The sequence below is a fragment of the Colletotrichum scovillei genome (genome assembly GCF_011075155.1).
Source record: "Colletotrichum scovillei strain TJNH1 chromosome Unknown Contig00008, whole genome shotgun sequence".
In the NCBI taxonomy this organism is placed as follows: domain Eukaryota; kingdom Fungi; phylum Ascomycota; class Sordariomycetes; order Glomerellales; family Glomerellaceae; genus Colletotrichum; species Colletotrichum scovillei.
In genome coordinates, this window is record NW_023336266.1 from 227,123 (window position 1) to 243,794 (window position 16,672).

General features: G+C 51.7%; 4 protein-coding genes across 4 annotated transcripts; 2 read left to right on the plus strand and 2 right to left on the minus strand.

The window, feature by feature from the left end:
• Window positions 1-1,004: 1,004 nt before the first annotated feature.
• Window positions 1,005-1,846, plus strand: HER10_EVM0001164 (uncharacterized protein). Its single transcript, XM_035470920.1, has 3 exons — window positions 1,005-1,077; window positions 1,134-1,422; window positions 1,493-1,846. Exons 1-3 carry the CDS (start codon window positions 1,059-1,061, stop codon window positions 1,647-1,649), a joined length of 465 nt encoding a protein of 154 aa, XP_035330406.1. The 5' UTR covers window positions 1,005-1,058; the 3' UTR covers window positions 1,650-1,846.
• Window positions 1,847-2,321: 475 nt separating this feature from the next.
• On the plus strand, window positions 2,322-3,142 carry HER10_EVM0008428 (uncharacterized protein; the record flags this gene model as incomplete). The annotated part of the gene is made up of 4 exons (XM_035477951.1): window positions 2,322-2,736; window positions 2,791-2,830; window positions 2,881-2,932; window positions 2,987-3,142. The coding sequence occupies 4 exons, from the start codon at window positions 2,322-2,324 to the stop codon at window positions 3,140-3,142; spliced, it is 663 nt and encodes a 220-aa protein (XP_035330844.1).
• Window positions 3,143-3,437: 295 nt separating this feature from the next.
• HER10_EVM0008850 (opt oligopeptide transporter) lies at window positions 3,438-6,653 on the minus strand (the record flags this gene model as incomplete). The annotated part of the gene is made up of 11 exons (XM_035478358.1): window positions 3,438-3,653; window positions 3,687-4,167; window positions 4,229-4,484; window positions 4,537-4,972; window positions 5,142-5,473; window positions 5,528-5,858; window positions 5,909-6,117; window positions 6,179-6,260; window positions 6,314-6,392; window positions 6,456-6,511; window positions 6,564-6,653. The coding sequence occupies 11 exons, from the start codon at window positions 6,651-6,653 to the stop codon at window positions 3,438-3,440; spliced, it is 2,568 nt and encodes an 855-aa protein (XP_035330868.1).
• A 7,630-nt stretch (window positions 6,654-14,283) lies between these two features.
• Window positions 14,284-16,061, minus strand: HER10_EVM0002781 (uncharacterized protein). The gene has a single exon (XM_035472476.1). It carries the CDS (start codon window positions 15,826-15,828, stop codon window positions 15,460-15,462), a length of 369 nt encoding a protein of 122 aa, XP_035330504.1. The 5' UTR covers window positions 15,829-16,061; the 3' UTR covers window positions 14,284-15,459.
• Between the last annotated feature and the right edge of the window lie 611 nt (window positions 16,062-16,672).

Consider the following 16,672-nt stretch of genomic DNA (forward strand, 5'->3'; position numbering starts at 1 on the left):
TGATACGAGGAGGAAATACGTCTTGGCAGCATGTGTATGGCTTTAGGCTAGGCCCAAAACACAGCCTGCTTCCCCGGGCCCGAGGCCACGAGCCATTGCAGACCATTAGAGGCCGCGTCAGCTTTCCCCATCAACAAAAGAATGAATCCAGAAAGTATAGAGCTAGGTCTGTCACTCTAACTTTGATTCTAATACTAGCGACTAGCCTCTTTCAAGTCATGACAAGGCTAAATCCATCCACTAGCAGAAACTGTGTCTCGTCGAACCCCTATCATATAGCATTTAGAGTAATTTTCTTAACCCAAGCACTGCTTGTACGTCTCTTTGCTTCCTCGAGTATATCAGGGACCACTCTAATGGAGAATGCCTAGTGATCATTGTCACGAGGCCTCATGGCCACGGACCACAGACCCTCAAAAGCATCTCCAACCAGGGTTTTGGAAGTGCGGAGAGCCATATCCCAGGAATTCTGAATCCTCATTGATATCCAAGCCGGTTCAATCCACTAAATCATAGTTCCTGTATGGCTGTGGAACTGAAGACGGATTCGGCGATCGGCAGGGAGGGAACACGAGCTCTGGGTGCTATTTTGAGACGGCCAGGCAGCAGCATTTAGAGCGCTACATTTCCCCGAAGGATTCGACTGCCAAAACGGGGAACGGGCTCATAGCAACGAATGAGGCAGCTTTTTGGCACAGGTCTGGTTTGCTGGCCAACAGTGTCTCTGCCACGATGTAATTGGATCCTGTTGATAATGCCGGACAACATGGCTGGTAGAGCCTTAACAATGACTTACAGCGATGCATTCGGCGATATGCAACTGACGTCTGGTAGACTACAGATGGCAGATTCCGTGTTTCATCAGGGAAGTAACCCACAGCTGTCGTGATTATTGGTCAACGGGGTTGCTATCCGTTGGTTGGGTTCCATGTTATTCGAGTGTGTGTTCCATGTCTATATGAATGCTTTGTTCCCGGGCCCTTGATCATAACTCTTCATCAATTATCTCATTCAATTCTCAACCGAATACAACACTCGTTTTGTTTGTAATCCCAGGCATGAGCAAGAGTGAATTTGGTAAGATATATTATCTCAAGGCAGCTTCCACGACTTAGGCTAATGCGGACCATCAGAAACGATGTCGAACGCTCCCGAAGATTTCAGCATCCGATCTCCAGTTCCTCAATACCAAGCAATGCATACTCCCGCGTCAACTGCCATCGGCAGCCACGATATCGCCGGACCTAATGTCAAATACTGTCACGTCGTCCACTGCAACCATGGAGAATCTCTTGGTGAGGGCTCCCGGGCAAACGTCGTGCCTGTCGCCCTCGTTGAGAGATGGCCGGCCTTGATCGAGTGCCCTGCTTGCAAGGGCGTCACTCCCACTACAACGGACCATACCATTGGCAAAGGAGCGCAGTACGTCGTCCTCAAGCCGTGTCTCTCATCATTACTTGAAGGTCTTGAACTGATACTTTTATTTCTGTAGCTGGATGGCCGTCATGCTGTTCTTCACCACTGGTGTTGGTGTGTTCGCTCCGTATGCCATGAGGCCTTTCAAGGACGTCGTTCACAGCTGCCAGCGATGCGGACGAAAGGTAGCGACTCGGCGATTCGGCGGTGGCACCAAGGCGCACCTTATGTGAAGTGGGAATCTTGAGCAGACTCAGGGACTATGCTGCCATTATGTCATATCCTACTACGACTCTTCCCTTTGTTATGGCATTGGTGTAAATGAGATACGACTGGTTCGTCAAACACTGTCTTCTACCTAGGTTAATCTGAGCTTCCTTCCATCCCGTTCCAACAATGGACCCTTGTCATCGTCAAGGCTTAAGCGTCCCAATGAAAGTCCGCTTGCGGATTTATCACATGCAGTCTTCTTATCGCGAGATGCAGGGGAGTTGACAACTGCCGCACGGCAGAAGGCAGACTAGGTTCTGAATTTGGGCCAGGATGCATTCAAACGTTGCATCCTAGTATCAATGAACTGGCGGGGCAAAATCCGTCCAAACATCGCTGATAACGTAGGGTGACTTCAGATGGATGAAGAGTAGCTGATCCTGGTCGAGATATGTTCAACTTCCTGAAATGGGTTATGGGGCACGGCCGTTGCAACCACCCATGGCATCGTCCCGATTTTCCTGTGAGACTGGTTGCAGCAGATGTCAAGATAAGTTGGTCATCTTTAGGCATAAAAGGCCTAGGTGAGTACAGCATCCGGGTACGTGAATCCATCTCGTTTCAGTTGGTAAAGGACATTGCGGCTTTCATCCTCTGCTTGAGAGATCTAGTCCCAACAACAACACACCGCCAAAATGCATCGCGCCATTTTCATCCTCCCTCTGCTCTTTTTGACCAACCCAGTATCGGCGGTGACCTGGTATTTCCTCCGTTACTACCCCGCTTCAGGTCAGAAGTTCACCTCTTTCTCGGGCGAGATGGTAATCCCATCACTACCGCGCGCCGGCGTTTACTACCTCTGGCCAGGCTTGCAACCGACCGATAACAGCGGCGTATACCAAAACGTACTCGACGGCCGGAGCGGAACATGGTGGCTCGGCTCCGGGTGGTGCTGCTCCAACCCGAGTCTCCCTTGGGGCGGAGGCTTCAACACGTATGGCGGGGAGACGATTTTGTTCCAGAACATCCTGAAATCGGACAATTCGGCGTGGACCAGCACTGTGACGAGGCAAACTGGAGGCCAGGTTGTTACCAATGACTTCGCTTTGGGTAAGCCACCATTGCATGATGGGTGAGGCCGTGTAGTACTGACTTGATGTGCAGCCGACAAATCTTTCAATCAAGCGCTCTTTGCCATTGAATTGTAAGTTTCACCCGATGTCAAACAACGGATTATCGACTAATGTCTTTTAGGTATGACGTCTCGTGGGACTTTGGTCCATTAGCATTCGACAACGTTGTAATTGTATGCCCAACTATATCCCAGCGTCAATCAGGGAACCCAACTGACAACCTTTAGACCTCCACTGGCAGTTCAGATTCAAGTTGGTGCACTAGCTTGCCGCAGAATTACAACTCCGCCACCAACTATACCATCACCGGCACGAGTGCAAGTGTGAGCGGCGACACAGTCACATGCAGTATTGAGTCAGTTGTGCTCAATGCACCGGCGTGAGGGACGAGCCTAGGTATTGCAACCATAATTGGTATTATCGTGTTATTCTATGAGGAAGGATCCTCTGCGCTTAACATAGAGGGATATCAAGAAAATCCAGCTCAACGCTACATATTAGCCCGCAGGCTCATCCATCTCTTTCTCTCTCATATCTGTCTTAGTCATGATTAGACGTTAATTAACGAGTGTATGTGAATCAAAGGATTGATCTGACGTGAGACCCGCCGCGGCTCTCATCATTGCGTGCCCAACAGAAGCAGTAAACGCCCAGTGGGACAAGCAGCGATGAAGCAGCTTAGGGGGCGGGAACCTGGGAGGGGTTCCACCAAGGGTAGAAGCGTTCGCCCTCGGCCAGGGACTTGAGAGTACATGCGGAACCCTCGCAGCCGGCGCCGATCTGAGAGGTGCCCCACCAGTTGACTTCCGCGCCGAGCCACTGCACAGTGAAGAGCATGAGGATGCCCGAAAGTGCAATGCCGGCGGAGAAAGAGGCCGACAGGACAAAGTTATACTTGGACCAGAAGGCCAAGTAACGGGTTCGGACGTAGATCCAGGACAACCAGGCGATGGGGACGGCGGGCCAGGCGTAGGAGAAGCTGTACGGAGCCCAGTTAATGCCTCCGTAGAAGAGAGCAACAGGGTGGAACTGGCGGAGATAGCGGTTCTTGGGGTAGAACTTGATCAGGTAGTAGAACAGGACCGGCAGAATAATGCCCAAGGGGAATCCGAGCAGGAGGTAGTTGTACTGTCCCTGGTGACCGAAGACTTTGATGGGTCCGATGGTACCCCAGAGCACGGCAGCGGTGAAGAAGGTGTTGGGACCGGGGCAGAAGAAACGCATAGGCGCGTCGGGAGTGCAGACATTGGGGATATTGATCTGGAAGTTCATGACACCGGTGCAGACGAACGTGGAGATGAGAGTGGCGACCATCTGGCAGGCAAAGGTCTGACGGGGAGGGATCTTAAGGTAGTGAGCCACCTTCAAGTCGTTGGCGAAGTGGACGGCATGGGCGCATGTCACGTAACTAATTAAACGCTATTAGAATCAGGCGTAAACAAAAGGAGCGAGAGGCTTTGAGGACTTACCCGAAAGACTTGAAGAAGTTCATGGCCAGAGCATTGCCCTGTACCCACATACCACCAATGAACTCAGCCAGAACATTGAGGGTAACCTCAATACCTGTCATGGCCTTGATGATTCCGATAGGAATGACGAAGATAACAGCTAAGAAGATACCGTAGGGAACAACGCCTGGCGTAGTATAGGTAGGCCACGCCGCAACACCCGCAAAACCGAAGCCCGCAGCGACGATGAGCGTGCCAAGGTACCACCACTCGGAAACTAGAGAAATAGTCAGTGTTTGCCGCATCCAATCGCTGTGGGAAGCACTTGCCTTCGGGGTATGCAGCCATGAGACGGTTGTGGACATCCTTGTACTCGCCAGAGTCCTCGCCCTCGGCAACGGTCTTCTTCTGGCGGCGGATGCTCGCCCACATATTCTTGAAGCCCATCACGATCTCGTAGCGGTGGAAAATCGCAACATGGGTGACAGCAGCAGCGTATAAGGCAAAGAACGCGCCATAGACCAAGGTGTTGGCGGCTGCGAGGTAGGCAGCTGAGTAGTTCATGTACTTCTCGTGGTCATACATGCCGCGGTCATCGAGAGCGCGCGAGACGTTGTAGAGGTTTCCGAAATGGTCAAAGACACGGTTTGAGTTGATCGGGAGGTAAGCGGTGTTCCAGGCGTTCGTGTAGTAGAGACCCATAATCACGAATCCAAGCAGCCACATGCCGAGGGTACGATTGAAAGTGGAAAAGGCAGGGACCATCTATTCAAGATCAGCGAAGCCCGGAGTAAGACGTCATGAGAGCGCAAGATAGCACTTACCAAGGGATCGACACTATCGAAAAGCCTATGCCGAGGGACTCAAGTCAGCGAGAAGTCCATTTGGGTAAGAAGTAGTGCATGGTGAGCCGAGAAGAGTCCACTCACATGACGTTCCAGTCAAAGGTAGGCCAGGGGTTGAACATTCCCAAGCCATTGCGGAAACCTGTCAAAATCTCCAAGTTGTGGTTGTCGGGCGAGATCCAAGTCATCCAGCTGAAGAAGGTGAGGACTTCAAAGATGTAGTTGGGGAACCAGAAGTACACAAACATTGCGGCAAAGGACCACAGAAAGAACTTGTATCGAGTCATCGAGTACAGTCTCTTGAATGGTCCCGGGACCGCAATATTGTTTTCGTTGTGGAGCGCCGAGTTGAGAGCGATGGTGACGAGAGACGCCGGCCACACGCAGTACGAAGGGTACACGATGAACCGACGGGTGAGGCCTGCTCTACTGTTAGCATCAAATTTCCATCAAAATCACGCCGTACATCACTCACCAGCGAGACCATAGCCGATGAAGTTGGTAGAGAGCGCAATCAGGATCTGGTAGGCAAAGCTCTTGGCGTACGGCTGGTTGAAATACTGGGGCAAGACCTGAGTCCAGACAATGTACTGGGTGTACGGCAGACTCTTGGCAGTGTTGGCCATAATGGCAATAAGCATGTGCTCCTTCTTGTTAAATCGGCCTGGGTTAAGGGGGATCTTGTAACCAAAGACGTTGAAGATAGTGTTCGGCATGAACTTCTCCCATGCCTTACCGAGGGGAAATGCGAGAAGTTGGGCAACGTTGGATTCGATACTGATGAGGGGCTGGCGGATACTAAATAGCTGTTCCTGTCGTTAGTATTGTGGTGCGGACTGGCGGAGCGGCAACCTACCTGGTTGATGAAGGCCAGGAAGACCGAGAAGAAGACGCCAATGGTCCACGCTCGGATCGTTCCGCACGGAAGGGAAGGGTCGTCCTTGTTGTCAACGACGGCTCGCACCTCAGCGTAGGGGCTGTTATTCGTGATCAAAGCAGCTTCGAGCTTCATCTCCCAAATCAGTTGCTCGTGCTTCTCGGGTCTCTCGAAGACGTCCTGGTTGTCTGCCGCCGCGTCAGTCCAACTCGCGCCGAAAGTCGCCATCGTTGCGCGTGCTTTACTCACCAAGGAATTCGTGAATTTTCATGAGAACACTGTGAGGAAAGTTCGGGTCTCGGTTATGGATTCTCAGGACAGTCTCCATCATCTTGTCCTGTGTTAAAGACTTCTTCGTGCTATTGAGGCCGTGTCTAGACATACCTTGCGCACTCCCTCCAAGGAGAGGGTGGCAGCAACGGCCTTGGCCTCAATTAGATCGTCTTCTGTGACATTGAGGTGCCTTGAGGATTCGTCAGCTCTAGCTAGTCACGGGGATGATCAAGGCGTTTGTTGAGAAACTCACGATTCAAAGGCTTCTTCCTCGGAATTGAGACGGTGGAGCTCTTCGGTATGTGCGCCCTTCACAAGCTGGTCAACTCAATCCGTGCTGTTTCTTGCCATTGGAACTTACAGCAGCAAGTTTCTCGTCTGTCAAGACGCCCTGGTCCCTCCCAATGTCAATGGGAGAGACCGGCGAGTCGTTCTTCTCGTCGTTCGCCATCACGCTTTGGGCGGCTGTGAAGTTGGACCTGGGTGTAGAGCAAGAAGCCACGACGCAAAACCCAAACCCGGTAGCGTGGGACACAGCGATAAATAAACATTTTTGAGAAGACTGAAGACGGCGAGGTCGCTTATCAGCGGTACCACATGGTCGGCGCCCAGATGCCAACCGGGTACCTCACACATGATGGGCTGCCCCATTTGGATGATGCGAACAGGTCGGCAGGTGGCAAGGTATCCAAGATGATTTTCGGAGGCAGCCCCAGTCTAGGCCGGCTGGGCAACATCTTGGCTGTCTGGTCGAAAGGATCGACCTTCTCGGTCAGGCAGAGAACCGATGAGATGGGGTGGACAGCAGATATGCAAGAGAACGAGGATTGGTCCGTACAGCCAGGCCACTGGTTTTCAGTCGCGAAGACGGCGACCACAAAGTCTCGGCGCGCGGTGCCACCAGACTAGGAGGCAGGGAAAGCATTTGGGTTGCCAGACGATAGCCCAACCGTTGGTTCCTCTTGATGGAACAGAGCGACAGGGAAGGGTGGTCGCAGAAGAAGCAGGGTCTTGAACGAGATCCTTGCACAGTACAGTCGGATACGTGGGGGAGGGTCAAGATGGTAGGTTAACGACAAGGCTGGTGGTACGCGCTTGTTGCTTGCCACGTTCTGTGCACACGGGGGAGGATACGGGTCCAACCAAGCTCTCGTACTTTGTACCCAGAGAGTGGATGTGTGTTTGGTGTGACTTGGGCGGAATTTGTTGTTGGATTATGGATTCTTCTCGGAGACTTGCAGCAAGCAGGAGCACCAAAGACTACACTTGTCGTGATCAACCTCCGGCATCAGCAGGGGAAATCGAAGGGCTCTGACGACAGGTCACGGTGATAATGAATGAAAACCTGCTATGCCGTCATCGTAGCAAAGAATGAGTTCATTATAAGGGTCCAGTCTGCCTAGCAGAGGTAGAGGAGGAGGAAGTTGACTTAGACGCCCAGTCGATCGTGCTATCTTTCCGTGCCGCGATCCAAGTGCCCCTTACGTTGGATATTGTGAATAGGGATGCCTTGACAAGTCTGATGGTTCCCAGAGAAGCGTGTAAAAGTTCAAAGTATGAGAAACGGGAGGGAGCCCAATGTTGGAGCAGGGATTCAGCCACAAGATGCAGAGAAGTGGTTAGCTCGGAGGGGTGCATGCTTGAGTTGAGTTAAATGCAGTTCTGCCCAGCCTTACAAAAGGCCGACGAGTACTTTTGTCTTTCTTGGACAAGCATATAAGCCGGAAAGATATCCATAGGTAAGGACGAAATGGAAGAGAGCGCTCACAGCACAATAGACAAAGATGAGGAAAAAGGGACGAAAAGAAGCCCCCCAAAATGGGCACTGAGCATTGTCACGTGTGGCTGTATGGGGAAAATTAAGGTTAAATTGGTGCTAGCACGGACCACCAACGTACCGATCCGGCTCTTTTCTGTGGCGTAGAGCTCATATGTGGCTGGTGCAGTCTACGTACCTTTTGGTGACAGCTTTCGCCTTTTCCCAGCTGCATCCATCTCTACTCCGTACCTTACCTATGTTCAAACTGCTCTTCTCCGTCCAGATTCACTACTTGCGATAACACGACCAACTTGTCGGAATTCCGTCTCGATGCGAGACCTGTCCGCTGACGATGCTAATGATACGATCCCCCCTTGCAATCCTCAATTAGGCGCCATGTCGGGAACTTTTGCCAGTCACTCACAAGCTTACTTTATCTAGGAAGGCCTGCCTCGCATCGCAATGACTGCGAAGAGCGGGGAATAAACATTTCACGACAGGCCAATGCCGTCTTCATGGAAGGCAAGGCAAGCCGCAAAAGGGTCTCGTTCTCGGTGGTTTTTCTTCTAGCGGCCGTTGCTGAACCCCTGCTTCACACCCTGTCTCTCCCACTCCTCGAGACTCCTTGTCAGCAGTGCCCAGATCTCGCTCGGGACCAGTCGAATCATCTCGTTGCGCGCAAGTTGTCCAGCCGTACCTTCAACGTCCCATTCAGGCAGGAGGTTAACACCCGCTCTATATAAGAACGGCACCACCACTCTCTTGGCTTTCCTTGGTTTCTCTTGGAATTTGCTTGGAACAAAGCCACCGTCTGCGATTAATCCTCATCCACTCTCGCTATCAGCCATTTTCTTCGTCCTTGGCTTCTTGGCACGTTCTGCTATCGTTCTCCTCTTCGCCAGGAACCTCCCCTCTGCGCGATACCCCTCACGAGTCACGAGCGGTGCACACGCTCCCTCTTCCCACCCACCTCAAAGTCAAACACCATCAGCGCCAACGGGAACAGGTACCAGCTTGCGCCTCGCAATGGCATCGATCAACATCTCGGATAGCTGACGTCTCCCGTCTTGTCCTGCTGCAAGTGGCGTTTCTTGGCTTCTTCGCAGAAAAGGAAGGTTTTCTGGAAGATTTCAAGGAGAGAGGCGAGTCGAGTTCAGCTGACGTCGACCGCGGTTGTTGTATTATTCGTCAATCACCCCGGGCTTATCGCAATCTCTCGCCAAGCAATCATGACCCCTGGTGCTCCAGACTGAGCGGGTTTCTCTTTGTTGGAATCGTTGTATCCCGGTTCGCAATCGCCATAGTACGACCCAACCTCCGATGGCAACGAATCTGCGGTACGGTTACTGCAGCTGATCTCAGTGGCCCCCTCCAGCCGTTCCACGAGCTTCCTACCTCAGGTAGCTCCATGCAGTCCAATCCTGGCGTCAACTTTGTCAGACTATGAGCGGCAACTTCGAGAGTGTCGCCCCACATCCCGCGTCCCTGCGTGCCGGTTGAAGACGAATGCTCTTGGGTTCTGGAGCAGACACCTCGTAGATTACGAAAGGACGCTTCTTGACCCGCGCCAGACGGAGCCAATTCCCACGATGGGGACTGTCGATTTGGCATTTGCCCACCATCATCACAATTTCCGTGTGGACCGTCTCTTCTGCAGGCGGGAACATCCGAATAGTCCATTTGAGAGGCAAGAGGACAGAGTTGTATCAGCCGACATACGGTGGATGGTTGCGTCTTGATACCTTTTCCAATATTGCCACATCGATCTTCACTCAAAACATTACGCGAGACGAAACGGCAATGATGGTATTGGGTGCAGTTGCGTCTACACAGAAGGTCGTCGCTTGAGTAGTCTCGCCGATTTCTACCATCATATCGTGTTGCGAACTGGCCAATCCGAACCCCTACCTACACGAGAGACGGAGCACACTTCCTGTTCTAGCAGTCGTGGCATTCTAGCCCAGAAGCCGCATCACGCAGACATTCAGCTGCGCCGCAGGTGCAGCGGTGTGCGTCCAATTGTCTCAACCAACGCTATTCTCTTTGGACCTCGGTATCGTACAGCTGTACGGTGTCAATGCAGTCTGGTGGTATCAGAGTCAAAATCTACTGACATGTATAGATGATTACAGGATACCGCCGTCGCTCGAAACGCTCTGCAACACTCAGCCATTTGAATGGCACCCCCAAGCTGATGCTTACACCAGCCAGCAAAGTCTCCACGGATTATGAACTCTCCGTCGGTCGAGACAACAGATAAGACGAAGTCGTTGCCACCAGTTGTGTAGCCCCTTGCTCATGTATCACTGCAACGAGTTTGTGGTATACGAGAGCTTGATAAACGACACATGCTGCTTGGCTTTGATCAGGCGCCGTGGCATCTGAGCTGCACAGCGAGTTCTGCCAGTACCTATCAAGAGACTGTCACTGTCTCCTCTGGACATATAGAAGCAAAAGAAGGTGAATCCAGGAAAGTAGACCCGGCTGGTTGGTACCATTGTGGTATTGCAGAGACAGACGCACATGACATCCACGTCCCTCCGAACCCCCCAGTCTCTTGCCTTCCTCGACCCTGACGTACTGTGCCACTCTTGGATCGGCTCAGGTTACCGATGATAAGAGTGTATTCAGACCCAAACAAGTAGGTAAAGGGGTGGAAAGTCAAGTACGGTGGCTGGACCGGTTCTAGAGGAACTTAACCGAGAACGGGGGTCAAAACTCAAGATCGTCAAAACCGAAGCAACCCGATGATTTTCGACGCAGTCCAACCGACTGACACGATGTTCTGCTTCATGCGCCGAGGCTGTGGCAAGTTTGTCTTCGCCGCCGCCTTTCACACAGATATGCATGCTGCAGCCCGCAGTTCGCTACCCTTCTAAGCCAAGAAGTAGTAGAACCGGCCGGTTACTCCAGCAGATGTGTGAATGTCACTGTCATTGCATGCGCGTCGTACGGTTGCTCTCGGAGATCCGCGATGTCGGAATATCGCCAGCGTTCGTCCTCAAGGATCAGAGACACCTCCCTTTTGCTCCTTATCATAGACGGACGTGGCTTAGCAGCACACAGGGTGGGATATGATGTCAGATGTGCCGAGTTGAGTATGATTTCTCATTCTCTGGCCTCACATCTACTCTCGATTTAGTCACTTCAATTCTATGGCTGAATGGTAATGTCATCAAATCTAGCGCCACATTGTCTTCTATCGTGTCACTTTTGTGCCAAAATCTTCCGATCATTGATGATTCTTTCCAATATAAGGGTTCTACCAACCGTACCGGTGGTTCACCACTCCATGCCGTTCTCACTGATTTGGAAATCGGTCTGGTGTTGCGTCTTATTGACCAGCATCTCACTCATTAGTCAGAGGTTATTGTTCTAGCACTGCCATTCCCTCCGAATCTCCCTCTGCCATTTGCCATTCTATGCTCAACTTCTGTCAAGGACTATTAGATCATCGTCTACGATTTCACTTCATGGATAACACTGCCTATCCATATGGAAATGAGAGTTTGTTAAGCAAGTGGCCCAAAAAGTACCAATGAGCCACACTTACCTTCAACTTGAAAGAATAACAACAACATGGTAAATTCTGTCTGATGACATTTGACCGCGGTCTCTTGTTCAAAAGCCTCTGTCGCTGACCAGCTTTACCCAGAAATCTGCGCGGAGGGCTCTTGGTGAAAGCAACCTCTCATGTAATTGACGCCATGCTTGCTTCCCGTAACTATCCAGAAGGATGAGAATACCCCATTGAGCCACGTCCTCCCTCTCATCTCGTCTGATCTATTCTTCTCTTACTAAGAAGTAGACAGAACGTGAGAACGGCTGTAAGGTAGTACCCTCCGAGAGCCATAAGAGTCATTCAACCGAAACGTTGAAAGTCCTACCGGTCGACAATAACTATTGAAACTCCTTCGAAAACATTAGCAAGTACTACCGTTTCCATTTAAGACGCATCTCTTCAACTGCCCATCGGAAATCCCGTCAACAAAGGAAGACAAACCACTAGTATTTCTCTCGACATCACGACGTTGACAGGTTCCCCCAGAGCCCTCTTTATACATGCACTGGCCGTCATTGACGAAGTCGTGAAAGAGCTACAACAGCGTAGCACTTCGATCCTTGGGCTTGCGCCATAACAGTAACAACGTCACGTTTCGAATGCTCACTCTGAGCTCCAAACGGCAGGGTGTATCTGAGTAGTTGATATACTACACTTCCAAGGTCTGCCGCAAGATTAGGGGGTTCTCACAGAGATAATGTATACTTGGTGGGTGAAAGGCTGGCTACTATCTCCGGCTGAATCCTCGGCGAGAGACATCCTTGGAAGACTGGAAGCCCCGAAGCCACTCTATATATTCATGTCACAGATGGATCCCTTGGGGGCCCATCACTATCACAACACCATCGACTTTCAAGAGAGAGTTGGGATGAAAGGCTTCGAAGCCGACGTGGGCTCGACCATGTGGCACGGAGCGGCAGACCTCGGGCTCATCTTACTCAGTCTCTGCACGCAGGCCTGGCTGTGATATGCCGAAATGCTTGTCTGAACGGAGGCTGAGTACCACTATAGCGGAAGGTGTCCCTGCCGGTCCCGCCAACCTGGGCGAGTTTCCGTAATGAGATGTAGTCTCATCGTGCCTTGAAGGCCCGGCCTTTGTCCTAGTATTCTCGTCTCTGGACACCCGCTGCCTCAGTCTTCCCAGTAATAGACCTGATAGCCCTGCCACCACTCTTTGCCTCATTATATACTCAGAGGCGGAGCATTTTCCGATGGGTCCAGCATCAGCAGAGCACACTAGACATGGAGAAGCAAACGGGTGCCCAGGACATACATCATCCTCAATACTGTGGGATGAGTCAAAAAGTTGTGCGAACTTTTTCATCTAGTGCTTTTCCATGAAACTAGACGGCCGGGAGGGGAACGATGGCGAATGTGCGGCACGGAGGCGGGAACGGATGACTTAGACGGAGGGGAGAGGTCACTTGATGGAGATTCGATGAGAGCTCGTACGAAGTTACGCCGCCTAGTAAGTTGGAGTGACGCGTATCTGGTCAACCACCAACTGATTCATGCTCCGTCACATCTAGAGAGAAGAGGTCCAGATCAGCTGAAGAGGAGGACGGCCAGGATCTCGCCGAGGAGGCCGTTTCGTACAACATTGACGAGGCACGTGGTATTCGCACTCGCAAAGGATGTTGGGAACTTCTGATGGGCTCATAAAATTGGGGGACAGATCAAGAGCATACGACCGATGTAAGTCGTACATGTGTCATGAGGGTTTACATCCTGTCATTGATCAAACACTGCAATTCGGAAAGCTCATCATAAACCTGAAGTACTTCTTCAGCCAGCATGCACCCCCTCCAACGATGAGTGAAGTTACACACATAGTGTTCTGAAAAGCTGAAGGCGCTTCTCGCATGCTGCGAGACCTGACTGCGATTAAGCTTGAAATCATCCCGTTCGTTGCACGCGCCATGTGCTCTCAACTGATGTGCTCCACAGCTATAAGAAATGTCATTGGAGTTGGTCTGTCTCAACCCTTTCTTCATCCAGGTTTCAGCGGTAACTACGGTGTTGAGATCTTTGTCCTTGTAAAACACTCATCTCTCACCAGCGCTGGGTTTGAGATGCCCCTGAAGTGTTGTCAAGTAGCCCATGTCGATGATTGAGGCTGCGCACGCCAGATCTCGTGACTGTCGCGAAGGGGTGTGGCTGAGTTTTTCCGTGTCGCAGAGAAGTGTTTGAGTACAAACACCCGCGAGACAGCGACCACGAATTTTCCGGTGTCACCGGGAACATGGACTTCGATATTTGGGTAGATTGAACATAGGATCTCCTTTCTATTAGACTGCATACCTGGATCACGACCACGGATATGGTGGAGGAGCGCACACACACCACACACATCTGTCGCTCGGCCCAGTTCGTCCCGCAGATCGTCATCAAGGTCAGGGTCCCGGCCAACTAAGCTAGATCTCAAAAGTATTTTGTCGCACAGAATTCTTCAGTAGAAGTAAATGACCTTTTGATTCAGATCTGCTGAATTCGTGCTCTGACTGGTGAGACACACGCATCAATTGGGAGAGTTGCCTTGTGAACCGGCTAGATCGGGGCATGGGGAATGCAATACTTGGTTATTAATAGCATTGTATAAAAAAGAAAGAAGAACGAGAATGAGGCGCCTAAATTGATTGTTGTGCCATCCGCCAACCTAATCTTGATCGACTTGCTTCCGAGACTTGGATGGAATTTTGGCCAGGCATGTCTCATATTTGATGTCATCACTGTCATTATCGCCCAAGTAGAGCCGCATCTGAGAGGTTCTGGCAGTGCCTGTAATCCCATTTACCGTGGCCCTGGCGACGATGTCGCGACAGCTGACTGGTAGCCTGATAATGTGACCAACACTGCGAGCTAGGATTGATGTCTAGATAACGTCAAACATCACTACTGGGTACGGCCATGAAGTAGGTCGTCGACCAGGGCCAATAATTATCAATGCTGATGCTGCGGGATACTCTAAAACACTTCAAACTGCTCTGGAATATGGCGAACATGTAGGCTGATTCGTTGTTCACCAGAAACACAAGAGATGGATTGAATCCCTCAACGAAGGCGCTGCTTCCTGCCAATGCAAGTTTCGGTGGCCGACTCTGACAGCTCGTGGTGAAGTGACTAGCCCATTGCCCTGCATGCATCAGCAACGTCACGGAGGACAGCTGGCACATGCAGAGAACGTGTCCCGCTAGTCGTTAGAGACGCCTTGAAATTCGCGTCTTGGGAGCTCGGTCGGTAGTGGTTTCCAGCCACCGCAACGCGAAAGACATGAGGAACCAACACATTTTTTTCTTAGGCCAGATGGGGAAGCGCGATGCCGGCAGCTCTAGCGGCGATTTCCATAGAACCAAGTACGGATAAGCGCTGGCGGTCTGCAGTAACCCTTTCAACGGCGTTGCGCCTGGCTCGGGTTGGTGCAGCGCTTATCGACACCATTGGAAGGCACTTGCCGAGAAGTTTGGGTTCTGTCAGCATAGGCAGCTTTCATTCAACTGTTTCTGAGGAGGCTGGGGCCAGAATCCAGGAATTTCAGGAGCTTCAGAAACTTTGGTGTTGATGACGACCCCGAGGTCGCCGACAGCTATGACCCATTTCGCGGGTCTTCTCAGCATGTGCTAGGCCGTGCTTCATGATATTTTTGCCCTACGTTACCAACGAAAAGATAAGGGCGGGTGATGATGACTCGGGTCATGAAGATGGGATGAAAGTGCTGCGGCTGGCTGGACGTCATTGTGCCCGGGACAGATGGCCAAAATAATCATGTGTCGTTGCTTTCGGATGACCAAAGCCAAGTGCACTGACACTGCAAAGATATACTCGAAGAGGTTGAGGACGAGAAGTTACCTTAATGAGAGTGAGCCGAGGAAACGATGCCGTCATGGCAATTGGTCGTGTTTGGTGCAGGCGCTTACTGAGGTCATCGCGGCGGTTACTTTATGCCCAAGGTCGTATCAGACGCGAATGAGTAGCCGATCCAGATGGACGATACCGATGGTGAGGGCACCTACGTCTCGCGTTGCGGACTCGCTGTTCGGATGAGGTGAAATGCGACGGCATTGAACAATTTTGAGGGAGAGAAGAAAAGAGGCGTGTTCGAGGAACCGTCGCATCACAGGATAAGGTTAGTTGGATGATGTGCAATGACGGCAGGCCTCCAAACTCCTCAGCGCGAGAAACAATCAGAAACGGCCGGGGCGTTTCAATTGACGTGCCCTCCAGTTCGTGGTGAGTCTGACAGTGCTCGACCATCGTCTGAGGTTTTGTTAGGTAAGCACCCGAGAAGGAAGGGAGGAAGACGTGCATGAACTCAGTGTCATGTCACAGAGGTGTGGACTGTGAGTGACATGTGTGTGTGTGTGTGTGTGTGTGTGTGTGTGTGTGTGGCAGTGGCAGTGGTCAGTGAGTGAGAGTGTGGATGGGAGCGGCACTTGCGGCGTGAGAGTGAGCACTCACTCAGAGTCTCAGGTGCAATGAGAGTGAGTGAGGGGACGGGAAATGACACTGGAGACGGGAGATGAGTGGATCGGACCTCCGATGGGTCCCAGTGAGGCAGTGAGAGGGCGGCCGATAGTAAACCCGGGCCTGGTTCGACGCCGGGCCGTTGATCTCAGCTGAAGTGTGGTGACAATCACAGCTGGACAGGCGGCGATGGGCATGGCGAGCAGGCAGGAACCCGACAACTTTTTTGACGATTGAGAGACTTGTGGGTGCCGTAGATGCGATGTTACTGGTGCAAGTAAGGTAGTGTGCGTCTTGTCGACTCTGGCGAGTGACTGAGTCGCGAGAGGTGGAGGTACTCGGGGGGAGGTATCCTTGCGGACCCGAGCCAGATTGACGTGGGTGGAGTCCCCGGTGGGCGGTACTTGCGATCTTGTACCTAAGCGAGAATTACATCTGCAGCTGTGGGCGGATTTGGAGGTCTCGACTCTCGACTCATCTGGCCACTGTCTGCAGCATTTCCTTTCCATTTCCTTTTGATTGTTGCCCTCTGCCGAGTGCAGACCGACAGTTGGATTGACAGCCTGCGCACAGCTGGCCAATTTTGACAGTGCATATTCTCTCCATGTCAGAAGCTCAATCTTTCAGAGCTCACTCGACTCTCGAGTAAGGTGATCCTGGATGTCGGGCCAGACCACGGCTGCTGTCT

Excerpts from the sequence above, each read along its gene's own strand:
- HER10_EVM0001164 (XM_035470920.1), top strand. Across the intron at positions 1,423-1,492 it reads ACCATTGGCAAAGGAGCGCA|CTGGATGGCCGTCATGCTGT; the intron begins GTACGTCGTCCT and ends TTATTTCTGTAG.
- HER10_EVM0002781 (XM_035472476.1), bottom strand. The coding sequence starts at position 15,828 with ATGCACGTCTTCCTCCCTTCCTTCTCGGGTGCTTACCTAACAAAACCT.